This window comes from Notolepis coatsorum (genome assembly GCF_963971535.1).
Source record: "Notolepis coatsorum genome assembly, chromosome: 20".
Classification (NCBI taxonomy): domain Eukaryota; kingdom Metazoa; phylum Chordata; class Actinopteri; order Aulopiformes; family Paralepididae; genus Notolepis; species Notolepis coatsorum.
In genome coordinates this window covers 20,716,977-20,737,424 of record NC_140184.1, presented here as the reverse complement: position 1 = coordinate 20,737,424, position 20,448 = coordinate 20,716,977, and the positions used below count along the sequence as shown (strand labels likewise).

The 20,448-nt window shown below is 42.3% G+C and overlaps 1 protein-coding gene across 1 annotated transcript in view; it reads left to right on the top strand.

The window, feature by feature from the left end:
- Positions 1-2,042: 2,042 nt before the first annotated feature.
- Positions 2,043-20,448, top strand: part of lrp3 (low density lipoprotein receptor-related protein 3) — a gene marked incomplete at its 3' end in the record, with an annotated part of 96,479 nt that continues 78,073 nt past the window's right edge. The window contains exon 1 of the mRNA XM_084337070.1: positions 2,043-2,385. Within this exon, the coding sequence (XP_084193196.1) occupies positions 2,310-2,385 (76 nt within the window). The 5' untranslated portion in view covers positions 2,043-2,309. The remainder of the gene's footprint in view (positions 2,386-20,448) is intronic.

Here is a 20,448-nt window from a genome sequence, read left to right as displayed (position 1 = left end):
GATGGAACCCAGGTAGGTAATTTCGTCTTTCCTTGTGTCAATATTGTCACCCACTGTAACTGAGAAGCCGTCGGTCTTGCTGAGTTTGTTATTTGAACCGAAGAGAATGGACTCTGTTTTGCCCATGTGTAATGATAGTTTGTTATCAGCGAGCCATATGCAGATTTTGCCTAGTTCCGTGCTGAGGGTTTTTTCAACCTGCAACTTGTTCTTGTCAGAGACCAGCAGGGCTGAGTCGTCCGCAAACAGGAACAAGTTGCAGTCACAGGCTGACGACATGTCATTTGCATAAATTAGGAAGAGTAGCGGTCCTAGTATGCTTCCTTGTGGAACACCACAGCTCACTGTGAGGGGGGGGGATAGAGTACCGTTTACCTCTACCATCTGTTCTCTCCCCTCCAGGTAGGATTGCATCCAGCTCACTGATAAGCTATCAAAACCAATTGCTTTTAGCTTGTCCATTAGAATGGAGTGATTGACAGTGTCGAAGGCCTTTTGTAGGTCCAGCATGACCATGCCGCAGTATTTGCCCGCGTCCACCTCTTGTTTGATGTGGTCGTTCAAATAGAGGAGGCATGTGTCAGTGGAGTGGGACGTTCTGAAGCCAGATTGGAATTCGTAGATTAGATTTTTTTCCGCCAGGTACTTTTCGACCTGTTCGTAGACTATTTTCTCCATGACTTTCGAGATGGAGGTAAGAATAGAAACAGGGCGGTAGTTGCCTGGGTCTAATTTGCTGCCCTTTTTGTGCAGAGGGGTCACTCTCGCAATTTTGAAGTCCTTGGGGACGTGCCCCTGTTTTATAGAGAGGTTTATTATGTGTGTGATGACTGGGGTGATGGCGGCTGCTGCGTCTCTGAGGAATTTGGAGGGGATGTTGTCATGGCCAGTGGCCTTGTTAGGTTGGAGGGCGCTCAATTTTTTGAGTACCTCATCGGTTGTTACCATTTCAAGTTTGAAGTCGTCTTTGTGGACCCCTAGGTTTTTGTAGTATGCTACTATGTGTTCTACCCCATAATGCCCTGAGTGGGAGGGTAGTTTGTTTACCAGTGTTGTGGCTATGTTTGTGAAAAAGATGTTTAAGTAATTGGCTACATCCAGCTTGTCTGTGATGAGCGTGTTGTCCGTCTTTATGTTTATGTTTGAGAATCTGGTTTTAAGTTTTTTACTGCAGCCTAGTTGATTATTGAGTAATTTCCAAAGTTTGCGGGGTTTGTTTTTGTTTTCCTCAGTTTTGTCGTTGATGAAATTTCTTTTTGCGGTTCTGATCATGGTGTTTACATCATTTCTTAGTCTGTTTCTTTGAATTTTTAGTTCAACCACGTGGGCTTGGAGTTCACTGTTTGAGCTTTTGGAAAGCTTTGTCTGACTTTTATGAAGTTCAGAGCATTTTTTGTCTCTGGTTTTCATAGCGGCCAGTATTTCAGTGTGCATCCATGGCTCAGCGCGATTTTTAACCCTGGTGGTTCTTATGGGTGCCATGTTGTTGCGTATTTCTGTGAATTTGGTTTTGAATCCAAGCCATATAGACATTTATGACATACACAACATACATGACATTTACGGAACACAGAAATGCAAATGCTGTTGAGTCCTCACTGCTTGTAAAAAATAAACAGCACAAACTGACTACTGCACAGTCAAACTCAAACCGAGTACAAGCCCCGAAAGTACGCCTCAAACCGAGTACAAGTCCCGAAGCTCCGCCTCAAACCGAGTACAATCCCCGAAAATCCGCCTTAAACCGAGTACAAGCCACGAAGCCCCGCCCAGACGTTGGGCTTGCGGCTCTGCAGATATCCCCTATTGGGATTTGTGTTCACACACCGTAAACCGTGTCACTCCTGCCCCCACAGCGCCCCCACATGGACGGATGGGTGAAGAAAGGAAAAATATGCATCATTTTGCATGCAGTTGCAAAACACCGCGGATCGCTCAATCTAAACTCCAGCGAGGGGCGTCTGCATGGTCTTCTTTACAAACGTATTTAAAGTCATGTTTTGACAACAGATTTCGACCAGTAATACGGCGCAAATAACGTGGATAGGCAACACTTTGTCTGCAGAGTATGATGCATTCGAACATAATATCTGCAACGGTGGGACTTTGTCTTGGTGAGCGACTGTTATTATCTTATTATCAGCCAAATGTTATGATGCAATTTCACACCGCCGACTACGATTCTGCGATGTGTGCGGTCTGTCTGCATTTAAAGAATTGGTAAACATTAGAAGAAGGCGACTGCTATAAACAGATGTTTCGGAAATGATCGCCAAGATGACAAAAGAAGTCCCCGGGCTGCTGTTGGAATGATGGAGCGGATTGGAGCAACCGAGCTTCTGCTGATCAAATGGATGTGTGTTCGATTTGCTCTCGTCTGTGTCGGTGAGTGTTATGATGACATGTTATTAATTAATGAGCTAATCACCTCAGAATCAGAAAGGTCTTTATTATTGCCAAGTAGTTTTCACACACACAAGGAATTTGATTTGGTTGTTTTTGGTGCGACATTATTATCGGACAGACAATTACAGTAGAATTATACAATTAAAAAGGTGGAATAAAATCAAATGGAATATAAACTAATTTAGAATAGAAGCATCAATGGAATAGAATATAATTAGACAATAGACCAGGGCTGTACAACTGTGCACGACGTGGTCAAGTATATAATACTAATTATAATAGAAATAACAATACACGGGGTGTAATATTTAGCAGAGCTGTAATGTGCAAAAAGTATGAACACACAGTATACATTAATTGTCATATTCCGCCATGCTCTAAAACTCTAAGGATCTAGACATTCTGATTCCGATTCGACGGTGTATCTTGCGCCTTGTGTGCAGGAGACGATGCCTCGGTTTGATCATCACGTAGAAGTGTTTTCATCCCCCTGGTATAATAATAATAATAAGAGTTACAGTGAGGGGGACGTCGACGCATCATGGGGCTTATTCGCTCGGACATGTGTGCTTCCTTTTGCATCATGACGGGTATTGATCCCCCCCTGCCCTGATAAATGATCGGGTTGGTTTGTAAACATGGAGTCTTTGTCACACATATCCTAACGCTATTGACCCCCAACAACTAGCAGCACCTGATACGGACTAGCCTATGCCTTATCGGCATTACATCACCGCTCCTCCGCACAGCATCAATCCCCGGATGGCTTCAGCTTCAGCTGGTGTAGTGCGGCTTGCACCACGGCAGTGAGTGTCTCTCCCTTGTGACATATCATTATGTTATGATGAATTGAAAATGGGGGACCCTGATGTAAACAAGACGAACGTCTTTCTCTGGTCTGCATCCCCTTAACAATTGTGTGTATTGAGCTGTACTGTACCCATTCTGCAATCTGTTAATACAGTTTTCAATCAATCAATCAAAAGACAAGCAGTCAGGGAACTTGAACACAAAGGGGATGTGCTATTTGCCGTGCTAGATTACTCTATTTCTACTTCTATAAAAGTTATAGAATAGCATAGCAACACGTCCGATTATACCGAACCCCAGAGAGATAGATCACATAATTGCACCCACAGTGAAAACGGGCCTGTAAAGTCAGCCCCCTAGAGACAAAACTAGATTGTCCTCCTGACTCCTGCCTGGTGCCCCTCCCCCGCCGTCTCTCTCCGAGTAGCCTGAAGCCAGGTCTTTGGAGATGGAGGTGTGTGTGAGGTTGAAAGAGCCTTCACAGAAGCAGCAGAGAAAGAGGTCCTTAGAAACTTGAAACCTCCCTAACGGAATTACCTCTCACCTCAGCTCTACACACACACGCACACGCGCACACACACACACACACACACACACACACACACACACACACACACACACACACACACACACACACACACACACACACAAGGGCTTGTTGAGTTAAGAAAGTAACTGGAACCGGGAAAGTGAATGTTCCCTGTTAGCGACTGTTTCATCTTTTAACTGCAGTGCTGAAGCAGAGGTGAATTGCAGTAGTCTAACCACTACTCACACGAAAACAACAAAGTTAGCAATATCTGATGTGGAAATTACGCCTATATGATGTGACATTAAAAACCCCATGAGCTGAAGAGTTACCTGTTGTTATTCTTGTTGTTTCTCCATGTCTCTGGATGGCCACAGCTATGTATCTTATGATACATGTTATTATTCTCTATTCCTGGAAAAAACGTTGTTGACCCATCCTGCACTTAAATTGGGGATACAAATAAAAGAGTCTTCATTCAATTAAATCTGACCATAGGTTCATTGTAATTTAATCCAACATCGTCACTCTCTCTAGTGTCACCTACTTTGGTTCCATTTCTTGAATCAAGTCCTTCCCAACCTTACCTCCCAATCCAAAACCCTGTGTTATTCAAACCCAGGAAGCCAATCGTGCTCTGAATGATGTTTCAAGATTTCAACAATTGTCAACTCAGCATCCACTCCTTAGAATCTACGATAGTGTCAAGCTTTTTTTTCTTTTTCATAGGGATTCTTGAAGTAGGACTTTTAAAGGGAAGTCATCGTGACGTTGGAGCCAGTGAGAGGTTATTGGCAGGCCTGTCTGGGCCTCATGACGACGTAAAACACATGTACAATTCTGTGTTATAGAACACTGTCCTCGACAACTGTCCCATGTCCTGTATCTCTGACTAGTAAGTAACTATGGAAGCGGCATCACACATGGTTCCCTTTGGGACCATTTTTGTTCTGAATGCTCCCTCTGTGAATCTGGACATTCCCACCAGGTTCTACTGATGTATCTATAAATGGACAGCATCTTGTCATGAACTTCCAGTGAACCACTTGATTACTTTTAAGTGTGTGTGTGTGTAAGTGAGACAGTTTGTGCAACACGTACATGCATTGTTTTGAGAGGGTGAAAGAAATGAAAACAATGCCCACTAGTAGAAACTGCTTCGTTTTAATCTCTTTTCTATTTCATAAAAAAAAAACAGGCAAGCTAATTTGCTATTTGACACCCTGGGAATAGCCATCAAAGTCTAGCGTTGTTTATTCCTTACTGAATCTAAGAGTACACACAATAAGGTGCTTGAAACTCATCAGGTAAATCAAAACCTCTTTTTAGTTGTATTTAATACCTTTTATTAATCCCCTTGGGAAAATGCATCCTCTGCATTTGACCCATCCTAACTATTTTAGGAGCAGTGGGCAGCCACACAGTGTGGCGAACCGGGGACCAACTCCCAGCTGTAATGCCAGACAGTACCTTGGTCAAGGGCAATGGCAGGATATACCTAGCATTAGGGCTGCACGATTAATCGATTTTTAATCGAAATCGCGATTTGGAATGATGCAATTATCAAATTTTTTTTAACCAGGAAGTCCCATAGACCACTACACTTCCGCGTTACATTGAAATCAGGGAGGAGATTGCGGTGGGGGGGGGGGGGGGGGGGGGGGGGCAAATCAATGAATGTGGATGAGAGCCTTGACATTAAGTGATTGCAGATACGGCTGTGGGGGTGCTAGAGACATGATCGAATAGACTTGTATGCGCCTGAATCTCCTGAACATGGTGCGAGACATTCCTAATCGATCAGAACTAAATTGGCAGCGAAAAAGACCGTTTTTAAGCATCGATTCCCCATGCACATGTGCAGATTGGCCACGGAGTGTGACGCAACGCACATCCACCCTGGAATGTTCCATTAGAGGGGGTGTTGTGTAGGGATGGGTACCGAATTCGGTACTTTTGAGGTACCGAACCGAAACACGTCGGTACTACCGAGTATCGAATCAAGTGAGATACAGAAGAAGATTTTTTTTAATTTTTTTTAAATTTTTTTTTTTAACTTTTTTCTTTTCATGTCAACGTTCACACGCACAATATATGCTTACCTAGGATTTGACTTGATTCAACAACAAAGCAGTCGGAGCAATGACAAGCCGAAAACTGTCGAAATTGTAGTTATTTGAAGTTTGGATTTTCTTTTTACGACTGAGGTAGGTAAATAAAATTTCTTGAGACTAAAGTACCGAAAAAAGGTACCGTTGGGTACCGGTATCGGTTCAAATGTGAAAGGTACCCATCCCTAGTGTTGTGTTGTGAGAATGATAAGATAGAATTAAATATACAGTAAAAGGAATACAGTACAAATATACAGAAGTCTACAGTAAGTGTAATATTGCACAGTGTTGTGCATTTATAATCAGTAGCTTAGGCTACATAGTAGGCTAATGACAGCCTATTCTAGTCTAGCAGGTGCTGGTATAGATGTATAATATATGACATATATGACATATATGAAACATTTCATAGATGACTGAAAATCAACATTACTAGTCTATACCAGCACCTGCTAGACTAGAATAGGCTGTCATTAGCCTACTATGTAGCCTAAGCTACTGATTATAAATGCACAACACTGTGCAATATTATATTTACTGTAGACTTCTGTATATTTGTACTGTATTCCTTTTACTGTATATTTAATTCTATCTTATCATTCTCACAACACAACACCTCCTCTAATGGAACATTCCAGGGTGGATGTGCGTTGCGTCACACTCCGTGGCCAATCTGCGCACGTGCATGGGGAATCGATGCTTAAAAACGGTCTTTTTCGCTGCCAATTTAGTTCTGATCGATTAGGAATGTCTCGCACCGTGTTCAGGAGATTCAGGCGCATACAAGTCTATTCGATCATGTCTCTAGCACCCCCACAGCCGTATCTGCAATGAATTAATGAAAACTTTATTTAACAGATTGCAGAATGGGTACAATACAGTACGGCTCAATACATACAATTGTTAAGGGGATGCAGACCTGAGAAAGACGTTTGTCTTGTTTCCATCAGGGTCCCCTATTTAATGGCCAATCACTTAATGTCAAGGCTCTCATCCACATTCATTCATTTGCCCCCCCCCGCAATCTCCTCCCCGATTTCAGAATCCCGGAAGTGTTGCGGTGGTCTATTGAGATACAAGATCGGTTTGGGAGAGGGAGGTAAGGGGTTTTAGATTGTATGTTGTGAAGTTTAGACTTCAGAGAGGGAGAGTAAAGTACAGAAAAAAAGGTACCGTTGGGTACCGGTATCGATTCTCAGGTAAAAAGAAAAAATGTCAGGCTCGGTGTCCCGAAAAGACCAACCGCGTAGGCCAGATGCAAGCCACATTTTACAATAAACCTCTGTGGGGCTGCTAATTTTTTTTTTTAATTGTAATCGCAAATCTTATCGCAATCGCAATATCTGTCAGAAAAATCGCAATTAGATTATTTCCCAAAATCGTGCAGCCCTACCTAGCCTGCATGTTTTTTTGTTTCTTTATGGTGTGGGGGAAACCGGAGTACCCGGAGGAAACCCACGCAAACACGGGGAGAACATGCACACAGGAACTCCACACAGAAAAGGTCCCCTGCTGTGGGCGGACTGAACCAGTGCCAGAACAGCGACTCCTAAGGGCTTATTATCCCCTTATGGGTTTGTTTAGTCTCTATCCTGCCTGCCACACTTCGCTTCTTGGCAACACTGACCTTCATTGTTTTAGAGCTCGTTCCTAAGTGCGCCTCTCAGAAATGTTAGATTCGTTCAAGATGACTGCATGAGTCACAGAGGGAAGAGCTGCTATTCCTTCCTTAGAGAAGGAACAGTAGTCATCAACGGAAGTCATGGTACTGAAGGTGTTTGAGTGACGGTTACAGTCACTGTACACTGTCACAGCTCCCACGTGTTTTTTGGGAACAAACCTGAGAACAAAGCATGTCGGCGGTGCCCCTGTTATGCATTAGTCACACATATTGTGTCTCTGGTCTCTGGAGAAATCCTCCAGACCCTCCCTCCCTGGAGACTGCAGGTTACTCAGAACCTTTAGCCTCGGAAACAGGCCCGGTCCACTGGGTTTAGATGCCAGACCACAACCTTTACCTGTGAGAATTCCCTTTTGTTGACAAAAACCTCATCTGCAGACAAAGGATGGCGTGCCCCACAGCCATGGCCCTCAAATGCGACTGTGTCCTGCAGAGAAAAGCAGTGCTGTGGCGGTGTGTCCAGAGGCAGCGAGTGGTCCGTCTGGCCTGCTGAAGGGGATGCATCCCTAGCCCTTGGCTCTTACCATTATGCATAATTTGTTACACTAGCTGGGAAGGTCGTATTGCCCGCCAGCCAGCCAGCCAACCATAGTTCCTACTGTTCTGATCCAATTTTATCCAAAATACTTTGCACATAGGATGATAGGAGGCTAAGGCTGCGGTTACACCTTTCGTATCATCTTCGTATTGTTTTCTTATACGTATCGCCGCGTATCGCCGCGACGTCATGCGCCTCGAGTCACACTTTTGTTTTTTTTTCGTTTTTGTCACCAGAGCACACTGATGTAGTACACTGCCAAAGCAGTAGGTGGCAGTAGGTGGCAAACATGAAGGCAATTTCAACCAATCAGAACGAATGTGCCAATACACTTCCTGGAAGCTCCAGCAAAGAAAATGTCAATAAGGCAGGCGCCTCCATGCAGCAATTCTTTTTTCAGCAAAGCCTAATAAAAGTGCAATAAACAAAACGGATACATTCACTGTGTGTTCTGCCTGTCATTTGTTGATGAAACAAAACTAACATCAACACAAGTGACCACCAAGAGCGGATAGTTTAGTCTAAAAAACGATCGGTAGCATTGTTAGCTGCATGCTAACGTCAATGGAGTATGCCATTATAACAATATAGCATTGTGGCTAGAAGCTAACGTTAGCTCACGCTACTTAGCCGGCACCAAAACTGATGATATCGCGAGCTATCAGTAGTTAGATAACATTAGAGACAACGCTGTGTGTATTAAACAAAGGTGAATAGATGACTGGGCCATTTTGTTTAATGCTTGTTAAGTTGAAAGAGGAACTCTGAGCTAACAGGGTCTGAATCCTGATAGCTCACGTTAGCCAGCTGCTCATGCAATCGGTAATGCTAGCAGAATGAATGGATGTAAACTTTATTTAACATATTGCATATGGGTACAATACAATACGGCTCAATACAAACAATTGTTAAGGGAATGCAGACTGTTGTAGCTTGGACTGGGGTCCTTATAACAATAACTTGACAACACATGGTAGCTGAAGCTATTTGGGACACGGAGCTATGCCATAGCATTTGTCTAAGCGGGGCCTGAAAAGAAAGGCGCTTTACCGTACTGGCGTGCGGTGACGAATGCGGAAGCATTTTTGCACTGCTTGCTTATCATTAAGGAAGACGCGTCCCAAACACACACACTGTTGTCACCGGAAGGGCACGCAGATGGTATCTACTGCGCATGGGCGTTTTCGCAACAACTGCTCCGTGCTGACTACACGCTGTTGTCGAAGCGTTTTTTTTGCGTATCTCCAAACGCAAACACAATTTTGCGTTTCAGCCGTATCCACAAAAAAACGCCAAAAAACGCATTTCTGTGTAGATAGGACATCAAATGTCGTCAAAAACGTATAAAAAAACGCCAGGAATACACTAGTCTAACCATAGCCTAAGTCAACGACACGTTTTGTATTTAAATGAGCCTAATGTCTACCATTAGGCTTACACCTTTTCACCTTTTGAATGCACATGGTAAATGATAATACACAGGTATGCTGCTCTGAGACTCGGGTAATCTTATGTTTGCAGGTTAAGTATTTATTAATGATCGCTATTGCTCATTTGGCCACTTGATTTGATTTGATTTTTATTCAGTACTTAAAATATAGAATGTGAATACAAAGTACAAGGATAGTACAGAAAGTTATTTAACTTATTTACACTGGGGGGCAACGGTGGCCTAAAGGTTAGAGAAGCGGGTTTGTGACCGGAAGGTCACCGGTTCGATCCCCCGGGCCGGCAGGAAAAATCTGGGCTGGGGAAGTGAATGAATAACTCTCTCCCATACCCTTAACACCAACTGCTGAAGTGCCCTTGAGCAAGGCACTAAACCCCCAACTGCTCCAGTGGAGTTGCTCAATGGCCAACGGTGTCAGACTGTGGTTGTTCTGGGCAGCTCCCAGGTGTGAATGGAACTGTGTGAATGTGAAGCAGGGCGTAGCTGAAAAAGAGCATCCGTGCTCAGCGAACCTACCCTTGGTAAATAAAGGTAAATTTTTTTCTATTGTTCCTAAGGACAATAAATAAATAGCACCAGAACAAAAGTAAAATATATAACAACAACAGTAAAATATATAACAACACATATTAGACTAGTATATCTTCAAGAGTGACATGAAGTATTCACAGCAATGTTACATATGATGCTTCACATCCCTCTTGAAGCCAGTGGGAGAATTGTTCCACAGCCGACATGCCATATACAGAAAACCACTCTTGGACTGCAGACCTCTCAGTGAACTGCAGACACTATTTCTTCAACTGATTCCAACCGTAGCAGGAACCCCGCTTAAGGGAAAAGAAAAGGATGAGGAAATAGTCTCTGCAGTACACTAGATGTCTGCTTTCCTCCGGATGACATCATCCATAGGTTCTTAGTGGGAGGGGGGGGGGGGGGGGGGGGGGGGGCGGACTCTCGAGAAAACACCATGGTACGCTTTCTGTCCAATTATCATGTCCTCACAACAGAACAACAGTAACAACGGAGTAAGGTTAAAACAATTTAAAAAAAGAATGTACTAATGTCATTTAGCATTGTACACTTGGATCAATGCGTTTGTCGATTTTATCCTAAGTAAGATGAAACGGGATCAATGAATTATTGTGTGGCATGGGCAATTAGGGTTGCCCTAAGTCCCTAGGATCTAAATGCACAGGACAGCATGCCGATTTAGCAGGACAGAAAAGTATGGTGATACACTTTATGCTTCATGTATCAAGCATTTTATCTAAATATAAGCATTTACATTAGGAATTAATTTATTGAAACCACAGTAGGCTAAGTAAATCAAATACTTTTAGCCAAATGGATAAGTAGGCTAAACATAAATAAACAGATATTTCAGTGCCATGGAGAGATTTCAGGAAGAAGGAGGCCAGCTGGATGCGCAGAGGTCACTGAAGTGTAGTCTACTGGAACTGCGTGCGACAACGCGGCTTGCGATACCCAGCGAGATGAGGCACTGGCAAGCAAGGAGACACTGGTGTGTAGGCCAGGCTACTTGCATCAGTGCATGGTTGGTGATTAATGACGAGACAAAAACAATAAGAATTAGTGTAGGTAACATTTGAGTTTATAAAAATGTGGGACATTCTCTTCTGTAGCGGGACGTGGGGTTAAAATGCACGACTCACACAAATCGGATCGTTGGGTCATCCTATAAGCAATGGACCTGTAGCAAACCTTTTTGTCAGTTGCAACAGTTGTGATTGGGGGATCAAGAAACGGGGGGGGGGGGGCGGGGGGTTGAGGTATCTTAACACTGAGTGCCACGCGTATTGCTTATCCTTACCCCCTAGAATGCCATCGTTTCACTATGTTTGCGAAGCTGTGTGTGTGTTCTGTATTACAGGTGTGGAGACATGGTGTGGCTCATTTTCACAAACATTACTTGTAGTGCAAGATGGGAATAATAGTTTGTTTCCACACGCTGTAGTTTATTACACGCTAAACATTGTGCATTTCCAAGATAAAACACGTTATGTGCAATAAGCCCAAACCGTTCTGGCTGATCCCATGAAACCCCAAATACTCCTAAAATCAAAGGTATATGGCATGTATATATATATGTACCATCACAAAATGGGGGGGGGGGGGGGTCGTTTTAACTCAAATCTGTGATCGTGTTTGCCGACCATGTTTTTCGTCCGGTGAAACACAGAATTGTGATCGTTAGAAAAACACGTTTCAGATTCGGTAAAATAGACATAGAATGTACCTTACCTTAGCCAGAAGGTATTCCAAGAAGAATAATTCCAAGTGATCGCATCGCCATCGCGATTACCAGTGTATATGTCTATACACTATACGTCGACTAAAGACGCACTTCTTCAACCATTATCTGAATTAAAAAAAGACGCACTTCTTCAACCATTATCTGAATTAAAAAAAAAATATATAAAAAAAAAAAATCTAACCCTAACTAACCGTACTGTCATGCACTTGTCCTAATAAACTAACCTACACTGTATCACTCAACACTTTGATGAACATTGTTGCTCAGCTGATAGAGTTGTGCCCTTCCTGATGGCTTGTCGTACAGAACTTGTAAGTCGCTTTGGATAAAAGCGTCAGCTAAATGACTAAATGTAAATGTAAATGTAAATGTATACACGTTTCGATGGTCAAATACACTTGTGCAACGGAATTTCGAGGCGAGCAATGTGAATCTATGTTCCAGCAGGAGGAGGGGCCACTAACCGAGGAGAAATGAAAGTGAGGCTGACTATCAACCCCACGCCATTGCAGTTCAGACACGGACGATACTGCCACCTGGTGATAGTCGATCAGCATTGCAGTTCTAATGTGTGGGGATGTGCCAAAATGATACAGATCGCTCCCGGCAAGTCTGTAGAGCGGGGATCAAGGATCAAACAATCCAAAAACGTAATATGTCGTTTTTGGCACTCAACGCTTGTCGAGCAAAAACTTTATATCTCGTTTTTGGCACCGAAAGTGTTAATTGTAGTAATTAATTAGGGATGCACCGATCCGATATCGGCCCCGATATCACTAAAATAGCTGCTTGAAAAAAATGTATGCCTGAGTCTAGCGCTGCCGCATGGCAAGTTTTGTCCTGAAGATGAACACATTGAGTGCCAGCAGGGGGCGCACGATTTATCGCTTGAATGCCAGCCTTTTGGGACTGATTTTCCGATATTTCATGATTTTCGCGGAGCTATTTCTATATTCTATATTATGGCTATGTGTCTAATACGCCCGTCGCTTATCAATGACTTGCTTGCAGTCAACATGTACGAAAACGGATTGTTTTTTCATCTGTACATTTCCGTTTTATACTGTTTTGAAAAACGGAAGTTTTTGGAAATTTCAAGAAAAAAAAAGATTCCGCGGAAATAGGCATTTACTGGAATACACACAACACATTGTCATTTTCCGGCTGATTTATGAATCGTTTTCAAATAAACGCTAGATTATCGATAGTATATGTGTACTTATGCACGCTAGAGAAGCGGGCTGAAAAATCGATTATCTATGACCTGGTCAGTGCTAACATCATATACACACATACACATATAGGGGACACGTTGTGGAATATGTGAAAAAAACATCTGATTAACCCAAGACTGGTCAAATAGATTCCTTACCCAGGGTCCCCGCGGATCCTTAAAAAGTCTTACATTTGTTTATCATTTATTAAGGCCTTAATTTGTCTTAAATTTTCTTAAATCCATCTTTCAGAGGTCTTAAAAAATGCCATAGACAGGAAAGATAAAATGCCATGTCATCTTATGTTTCATGAAATCTGGGGAAATAAAAGTTGGGACTTTTTATTTACAGAGACCGGAATGGGGCGGAACCAACAGAGGTATGTTTGTTGGGAACTATTTCAGGAACAGAGTCTATAGCTAACGTTAGCAAGCACTAACGTTGCGTTTAGTTATGGGAAAGTGCAAATTTTACGAGAACTGGCTCGACAACCCAGTGTTTGCATCATGGAACTATTTCAGCAACGGAGTCTATAGCTAACGTAGCCCCTTTCGTGACTGTGATTCACGCCAATATGCTTTGGCGTGCATCACAGTCACGAAAGGGGCTACAGCTAACATAACGTTAGCAGCGAAGCCTGCTGCAAACGCCGCAAAACAAGATTTTAAACTGGGGACGGTGGGAGTGAAAGCAGTCGAGTCGCACATGCTGAGCTCTAAGCATACCTCTATTAACAAAACCCGCCTGCAAACTAGTATTTCGCATTTCTTTTCGGCCCCTGCAGCCTCTACCTCAGCTGCGCCACCTCAGGTAGGACTACCGGCAACCTGTCATGTATGTTGTGTATGTCATAAATGTCACTATGAATTAGGGATGCCCCGATCGATCGGCCACCGATTGTTATCGGCCGATAATCAGTATAAATATGCGATCGGTGATCGGTGATAATGCTTTATTTTCGCCGATCGTCAAAACCGATCTCACTCGCTCGTCTCGCTGAGTTCTGTCTCAGACACCGGGAGCTGTGCGGCGTCTGCTCCTCCCTCCAGCCCCTCCCGCGCGCATGTAAACACAGGTCTAGTCTAGTTTAGTCTAGTGGGACGGGAGGACGGCGTCTCCCTTAGCTAACGTTAGCTACCGTTACAAAATGACCCAGTCAACCATTCACTTCCAGTCCAATACATGATGAGGCATTATCTAGCCGGCCAGCTACCGATAGCTCCTGACATCAACAAACGCTCCAGCAAGTCTAGTAGAGACGTGTATGATACCTCAGATAGCTCATGTTAGCTGACGCCAGCTCACTGTTCAAAACGAAATGTCCCACTGAACTAAATAGTTCACCGAGGCGCTGTATCAACGTTATATAGCCGGCCAGCAGTAGCCACAGATAGCTCCTGATATCAATGTTTTATAACACTCATTCGATGCGTATTCGAGCTGAGGGCATGTTGTTGAATATGATCAATAGGGTCTAGCTGCAGCTCCGGAGAATCCTGGCCGTAGCTGCAGGCTACTCGAGTATAGGGTCCAGCTGCAGCTCCGGAGAATCCTGGCCGTAGCTGGAGGCTACTAGAGTACACACAGACAGTGGAGCTTGTTGCGTGGTGGTGATGTCTCGCAGATAATACAAGTACAAGTCTAATTATATAATATATATATTTTATAAAAAAAAATTATATAAAATAATTTTTAATTTTTTTTTAATCAAAAACGATCGGTATCGGATCGGTATCGGCCGATATGGCTCACGACGATCTGTGATCGGTATCGGTGGCAAAAAACATGATCGGGGCATCCCTACTATGAATTGAAAATGGGGGACCCTGATGTAAACAAGACAAACGTCTTTCTCTGGTCTGCATCCCCTTAACAATTGTGTGTATTAAGCCGTACTGTATTGTACCCATTCTGCAATCTGTTAAATAAAGTTTTCATTCATTCATTCAACCTATTAATACTATATCTATATCTGTACATATATCTTACTTACTCTTAGTTACGCTGCTGGCTAGTACAACTTGAATGAATGAAAACTTTATTAACAGATTGCAGAATGGGTACAATACAGTACGGCTCAATACACAATTGTTAAGGGGATGCAGACCAGCCATATGAAATCCGCGTTCACGGAATCGCGGACGGAATCGCGGAATTGAGCAATAAAAATGGAATATATATATACATTTTTAATTTTTTATGTTGTGGGACTTGTACAGCACTTTGTTCAACTTTGTCAGTGCTGTAAAGTTTAAACCTTTTTAAATCTTAGACAAACAAAACACTTTCATGAAATATTGTAAGCAGTCATTTGAGGCTTTATAAAAGCAGCACAATGAACACAAATCTGTCAGTGCAGAGTCCGACCTCATCTTAAATAACAAACAGCATTGCTTGTTGTAGTTAACAAAGAGAGGCAGAGTTGATTTAGCTAAAAAATATATAATTTATTTAATTTTTTTAATAATCAAATTTTATTTTCATATTCGAATCCCATGCCCATTGAACGAAGCTTCGAAGTATTTAAGACAATGGACTGATTGTGGACATTTATTCATTCCCACTTATTAGACACTATTTCTGATGGTAAAATGCACGTACAAAGCAAAATACATAATTCTGAAATATTAAAACGGAAAAAACGGAATTTGGAAAAAATTTAATGGAATTTGGAAAAAAAATTAGCGGATTTCATATGGCTCTACCAGAGAAAGACGTTTGTCTTGTTTACATCAGGGTCCCCCATTTTCAATTCATAGTGACATTTATGACATACACAACTGAACATACTGTACATGACATTTGTGACATAGGGACATACAGGTATAGTAGTACTGTTACATTTGTGACATATACAATATGCAAATATACATTACTGTTACCCAGAGATCCTAACAGAAAATATATACATATGATGGGGAGGAGACTGTACATTAGGAGGGGGTGGGTGGGGGGGGGGGGCGAAAATATATACATACGGTGGGTGGGTGGGTGTCTTATACCTGTATCACTGTACACATTAATTAATACTACTCTAATACAGCTCTGTATACATCTGATTAGCACTATTACTCAATAGTAGTAGTACTACTATTGAGTAATAGTGCTAATCAGATGTATACAGAGCTGTATTAGAGTAGTATTAATTAATGTGTACAGTGATACAGTAGTACTAATGAATATGTGCTATATACCCAGTTTAATCGCCTGTACATTGTATATTACTTTTGCACTTTACTGTTACAGTTGCACTCTGGTTGAAGGCCAAACTTCTTTTCGTTGTACTGTACAACTACTACAAGTGCTTTTTAATGACAATACATTTGAATCTAATCTAATCTGTTCTAATGGAGGAAGTGGCAGCAAAACCCCTGAAGAGAGAGACATAGGAAGAGAGGGACAGCAGTCTGCCAGTGAGATGACTTCTGACATGAGAGAGAGACAGAGAGAGAGAGGGACGGCAGTCTGCCAGCGAGGTGACTTCTGACATGAGAGAGAGACAGAGAGAGAGAGGGACGGCAGTCTGCCAGCGAGGTGACTTCTGACATGAGAGAGAGACAGAGAGAGAGAGGGACGGCAGTCTGCCAGCGAGGTGACTTCTGACATGAGAGAGAGACAGGAGAGAGAGAGGGACGGCAGTAGGGATGGGAATTGATAGGATTTTATCGATACGATTCCATGATCAATTCTGCTTATCGATACGATTCTTTATCGATTCCCTTATCGATTCCTGATCAATTTATAATTTAAATAAATTGGAAATGCAACAGAACTAAGCTGGTTAGAATAACAACATGCAACTTGACATTTCTGATTGTCATTTATTGTTGAGCCCCCATGTCAGAAAAATACAAAAACTGTAAAAAATTAAACATTAACTATAGCCTACACTTAAATAGAATAGAGGAGAGGAGGGCAAAAAAAGACACAATAAACAAATGCAAAACTCGAGCAAAAAAGGGAGCAGCTCAGAGACTACGAAGTAGCAAACAAGAAGGTGAAGAAAAGCATCAAACGCGACAAACAGAAATACATAGAAGACTTGGCGCAAGAAGCAGAGGAAGCAGCGGGAAAGAATAACCTCAAGGAACTCTACCTGACCACCAAGAAACTAACCGGGAGGTTTAGACAGACAAACACACAAATCCGTGACAAACAAGAACGACTGCTCACCACCAAGGAAGAACAACACCAAAGGTGGACTGAGCACTTTAGGGAGCTCCTCAACAGAGAGCCCCCTGTCCAAGAGGTGGAGATTCCGCCAGCTGCACACATGCTGGAGATCAACTGTGCCCCCCCAACAAGATATGAGGTGAAAAAGGCCATCAATGCATTGCGACGTGACAAGGCAGCAGGGCCAGATGACATTCCAGCAGAAGCTTTAAAGGCAGACGTTGAAACCTCAGCCACCATGCTACACCAGCTGATCAAAAGGATCTGGGAGAAAGAAGGAAATGTACCAACAGACTGGAAGGACGGGCTCATTGCTATTATACCTAAGAAAGGAGACCTTAAGAACTGCAACAACTATCGTGGGATTATGTTGCTCTCAACACCAGGCAAAGTGTTCAACCGCATTATCTTGGACAGACTGCGAAAAGGGGTCGATGATGAACTGAGAGAAAACCAAGCCGGTTTCAGGAACGGTAGATCGTGCAGTGACCAAATTGCCACCCTCAGGATCATCATCGAGCAATCCATAGAATGGCACGCACCTGTCTATGTCAATTTCACAGATTTTGAAAAGGCATTCGATAGTGTAGACCGCGAGCTGCTTTGGAAACTCATTGCACACTATGGAATCCCTAAAAAATACATCAGCATAATCAAGAACATGTATCAGGACATGAAATGCCAAGTGTTACATAACGGATGTGCACAAGAACACTTCAAAGTGCTCACCGGCGTGAAACAGGGCTGCCTACTTTCCCCCTTCCTCTTCCTCCTATGCATTGACTGGATCATGAGGCAAACCACAACCAATAAAAAGACTGGCATCCAGTGGAGTCTAACGGAGCACCTCGAAGACCTGGGCCCTCATTCATCAACGTGTCTTACGCACAGATTTGTGCTTACCCTGTGCGTACGATCATTTCTAAGCAAAGAGTGGGATTCATCAATTTCAACTTGAACTTGACTTTGTGCTTATGTCTACGCACAGCTCTGAGCACACTTAGCTGACGCCCAGTGGTAGAATATCGTTACTACGCACAAGCACTCCTCAGTACATGCATTCGTTCCAACGCGGAAATAAAGACACTGGCGCGTGTTCTGTATGACCCCCGTAATTCATTATAGTTCATTGTGAAATAGCGATATTAGTGTAATTATTGTCAAACCCTAAATAGCATGTGGAATAGGTCTTTCTCTCCGAATGAATGCAGGTTTATATATATAGCGTTATGGGGTGCACTGACTGCGCTCGCAGGAACTGTTTTCAGAGATAGCATCAGATAGGGATGAATGAGGGGCAGTCTAATTGCAGAGAGAACATAATATTAACTAGAGTCCACTACCCGAGACACCTCCTTCATTTGTACCGCAATTTGGGACCCAAATTGGAGCTATGAGCTTAAAAGCTTTTCCGTGCTTATTTGAGAAGGTCCAGCTGCAGAGCCGGAGAGACAGACAGCAGAGAGACAGACAGACAGACAGACAGATAGACACTGTTCCACAGTGTGTGTGTGTGACCACTAGTCTCCTAGTAGAGACCCCCCCCTCTGGACCACCTCCTAGTAGAGACAAGTTTTCTGAAATTTATGTTTATATATGCAAATGAGGCACTTCCCCATTAAATATGTGGACATTTATGGATGCAATAAGGCAAAATGAAGTAAAATGAACAACTAAATGTGTGTTATTGACGTTTTATTGTCACTAGTTTCATAGAAGACATGTTTAGGAAGCAAAATATAACAAAATCTCAAAATCAACAAAAAAAGTATATTTGCCTATTCACCTGCAGTGTCTCGCCTTAATCCTCATCTTCGTCTTCTTCCTAGAGAAGTCTCTACTAGGAGGTGGTCCAGAGGGGGGGGGGGGGGGGGGGCTGAGTCTCTACTATTAGACTAATAATAATAATAAATAAAATTTATATAGCGCCTTTCATAGAACCCAAGGTCGCTTGGGTTCTAGTAGTCACACACGCACGCACGCACACACACACACACACACACACACACACACACACACACACACACACACACACACACACACTGTGGAACTCTGTCTGTCTGTCTGTCTGTCTCTCTGCTGTCTGTCTCTCTGCTGTCTCTCTCAAAATAGTATAAGTGCTATCTTGGCCCTGAGAGTTGCTCTCCGGCTCTGCAGCTGGACCCTCTCAATTCAGCACGAAAAAAGCTATAAGCTTATAAAACGATTTAATATGCTAAACTTCGTTTTAAATTCCTTAATTCACTTTTGTTTATTTCATAAAGATTTTCCCGACATAATGATACCTGCCCCGACCAGATCCGTGACTCTGTTGCGATACAGATGAATTATCTACTCAGAAAGCTTATAAAACAATTTAATATGCTAAACTTTGTTTTTAAATTCTTTAATTCACTTTTGTTTATTTCATAAGGATTTTCCCGACATAATGATACCTGCCCCGACCAGATCCGTGACTCTGTTGCGATACAGATGGATTATCTACTCAGAATAGTATTATAAAGTGGCTATCTTTTATGCTGTAGATCAGGGGTTCCCAAACTTTTCAGGCCAGGGCCCAGAAAATAAGGCGTCAGAGAGCCGCGGCCCAATGCACATCGTCAGGCTTTTTTTTTTTTTTTTTTTGCCATGCGACCGATTTTTTAAGCCAAATATCACTTCAATCCTATTAAGTTAGTTAAAGTTAGTTATTCATTTATATGTGCTATTTATGAGAGGGCTAACTTGTTGCAAAATAATAATGATAATAATAATAGCCTCATTAAAATACTATTGTTGCTTCGGTTGTTTTCAGCGTTTTATGTGCATAATCTGTTATTTAGTTTGAAATGTTCGTTGAAATAAGTAGATTTTTTGTTTTTGTTTATTTATTAAGTTAATATAAAACCATATAGTCACATTTTTGAATACAATAGAATAGAATTTTAGAATACAACTAGAAACACTGTCCTGGCCTGCTTCTAAGTTCAGTGGCCTGACAAAAAAAAAAAAATAAAAAAAAAAAAAAATTTTTTTTATTTTTTATTTTTTTTATTTTATTTTTTTTTAAATCATCTCGCGGCCCACCCGTGGCTGCTCGCGGCCCACCTTTGGGTCGCGACCCCGACTTTGGGAACCACTGCTGTAGATCACTGCTGGTATGTGCGTGCAGAACCTTTATTTCAGCGGGGACTGTACTGTACAATATATGTGTATTAAAAGACGGAGCTGTCTTTTATTGTATTATAATAATTATTAATATTAAAAATAAATTAAGAA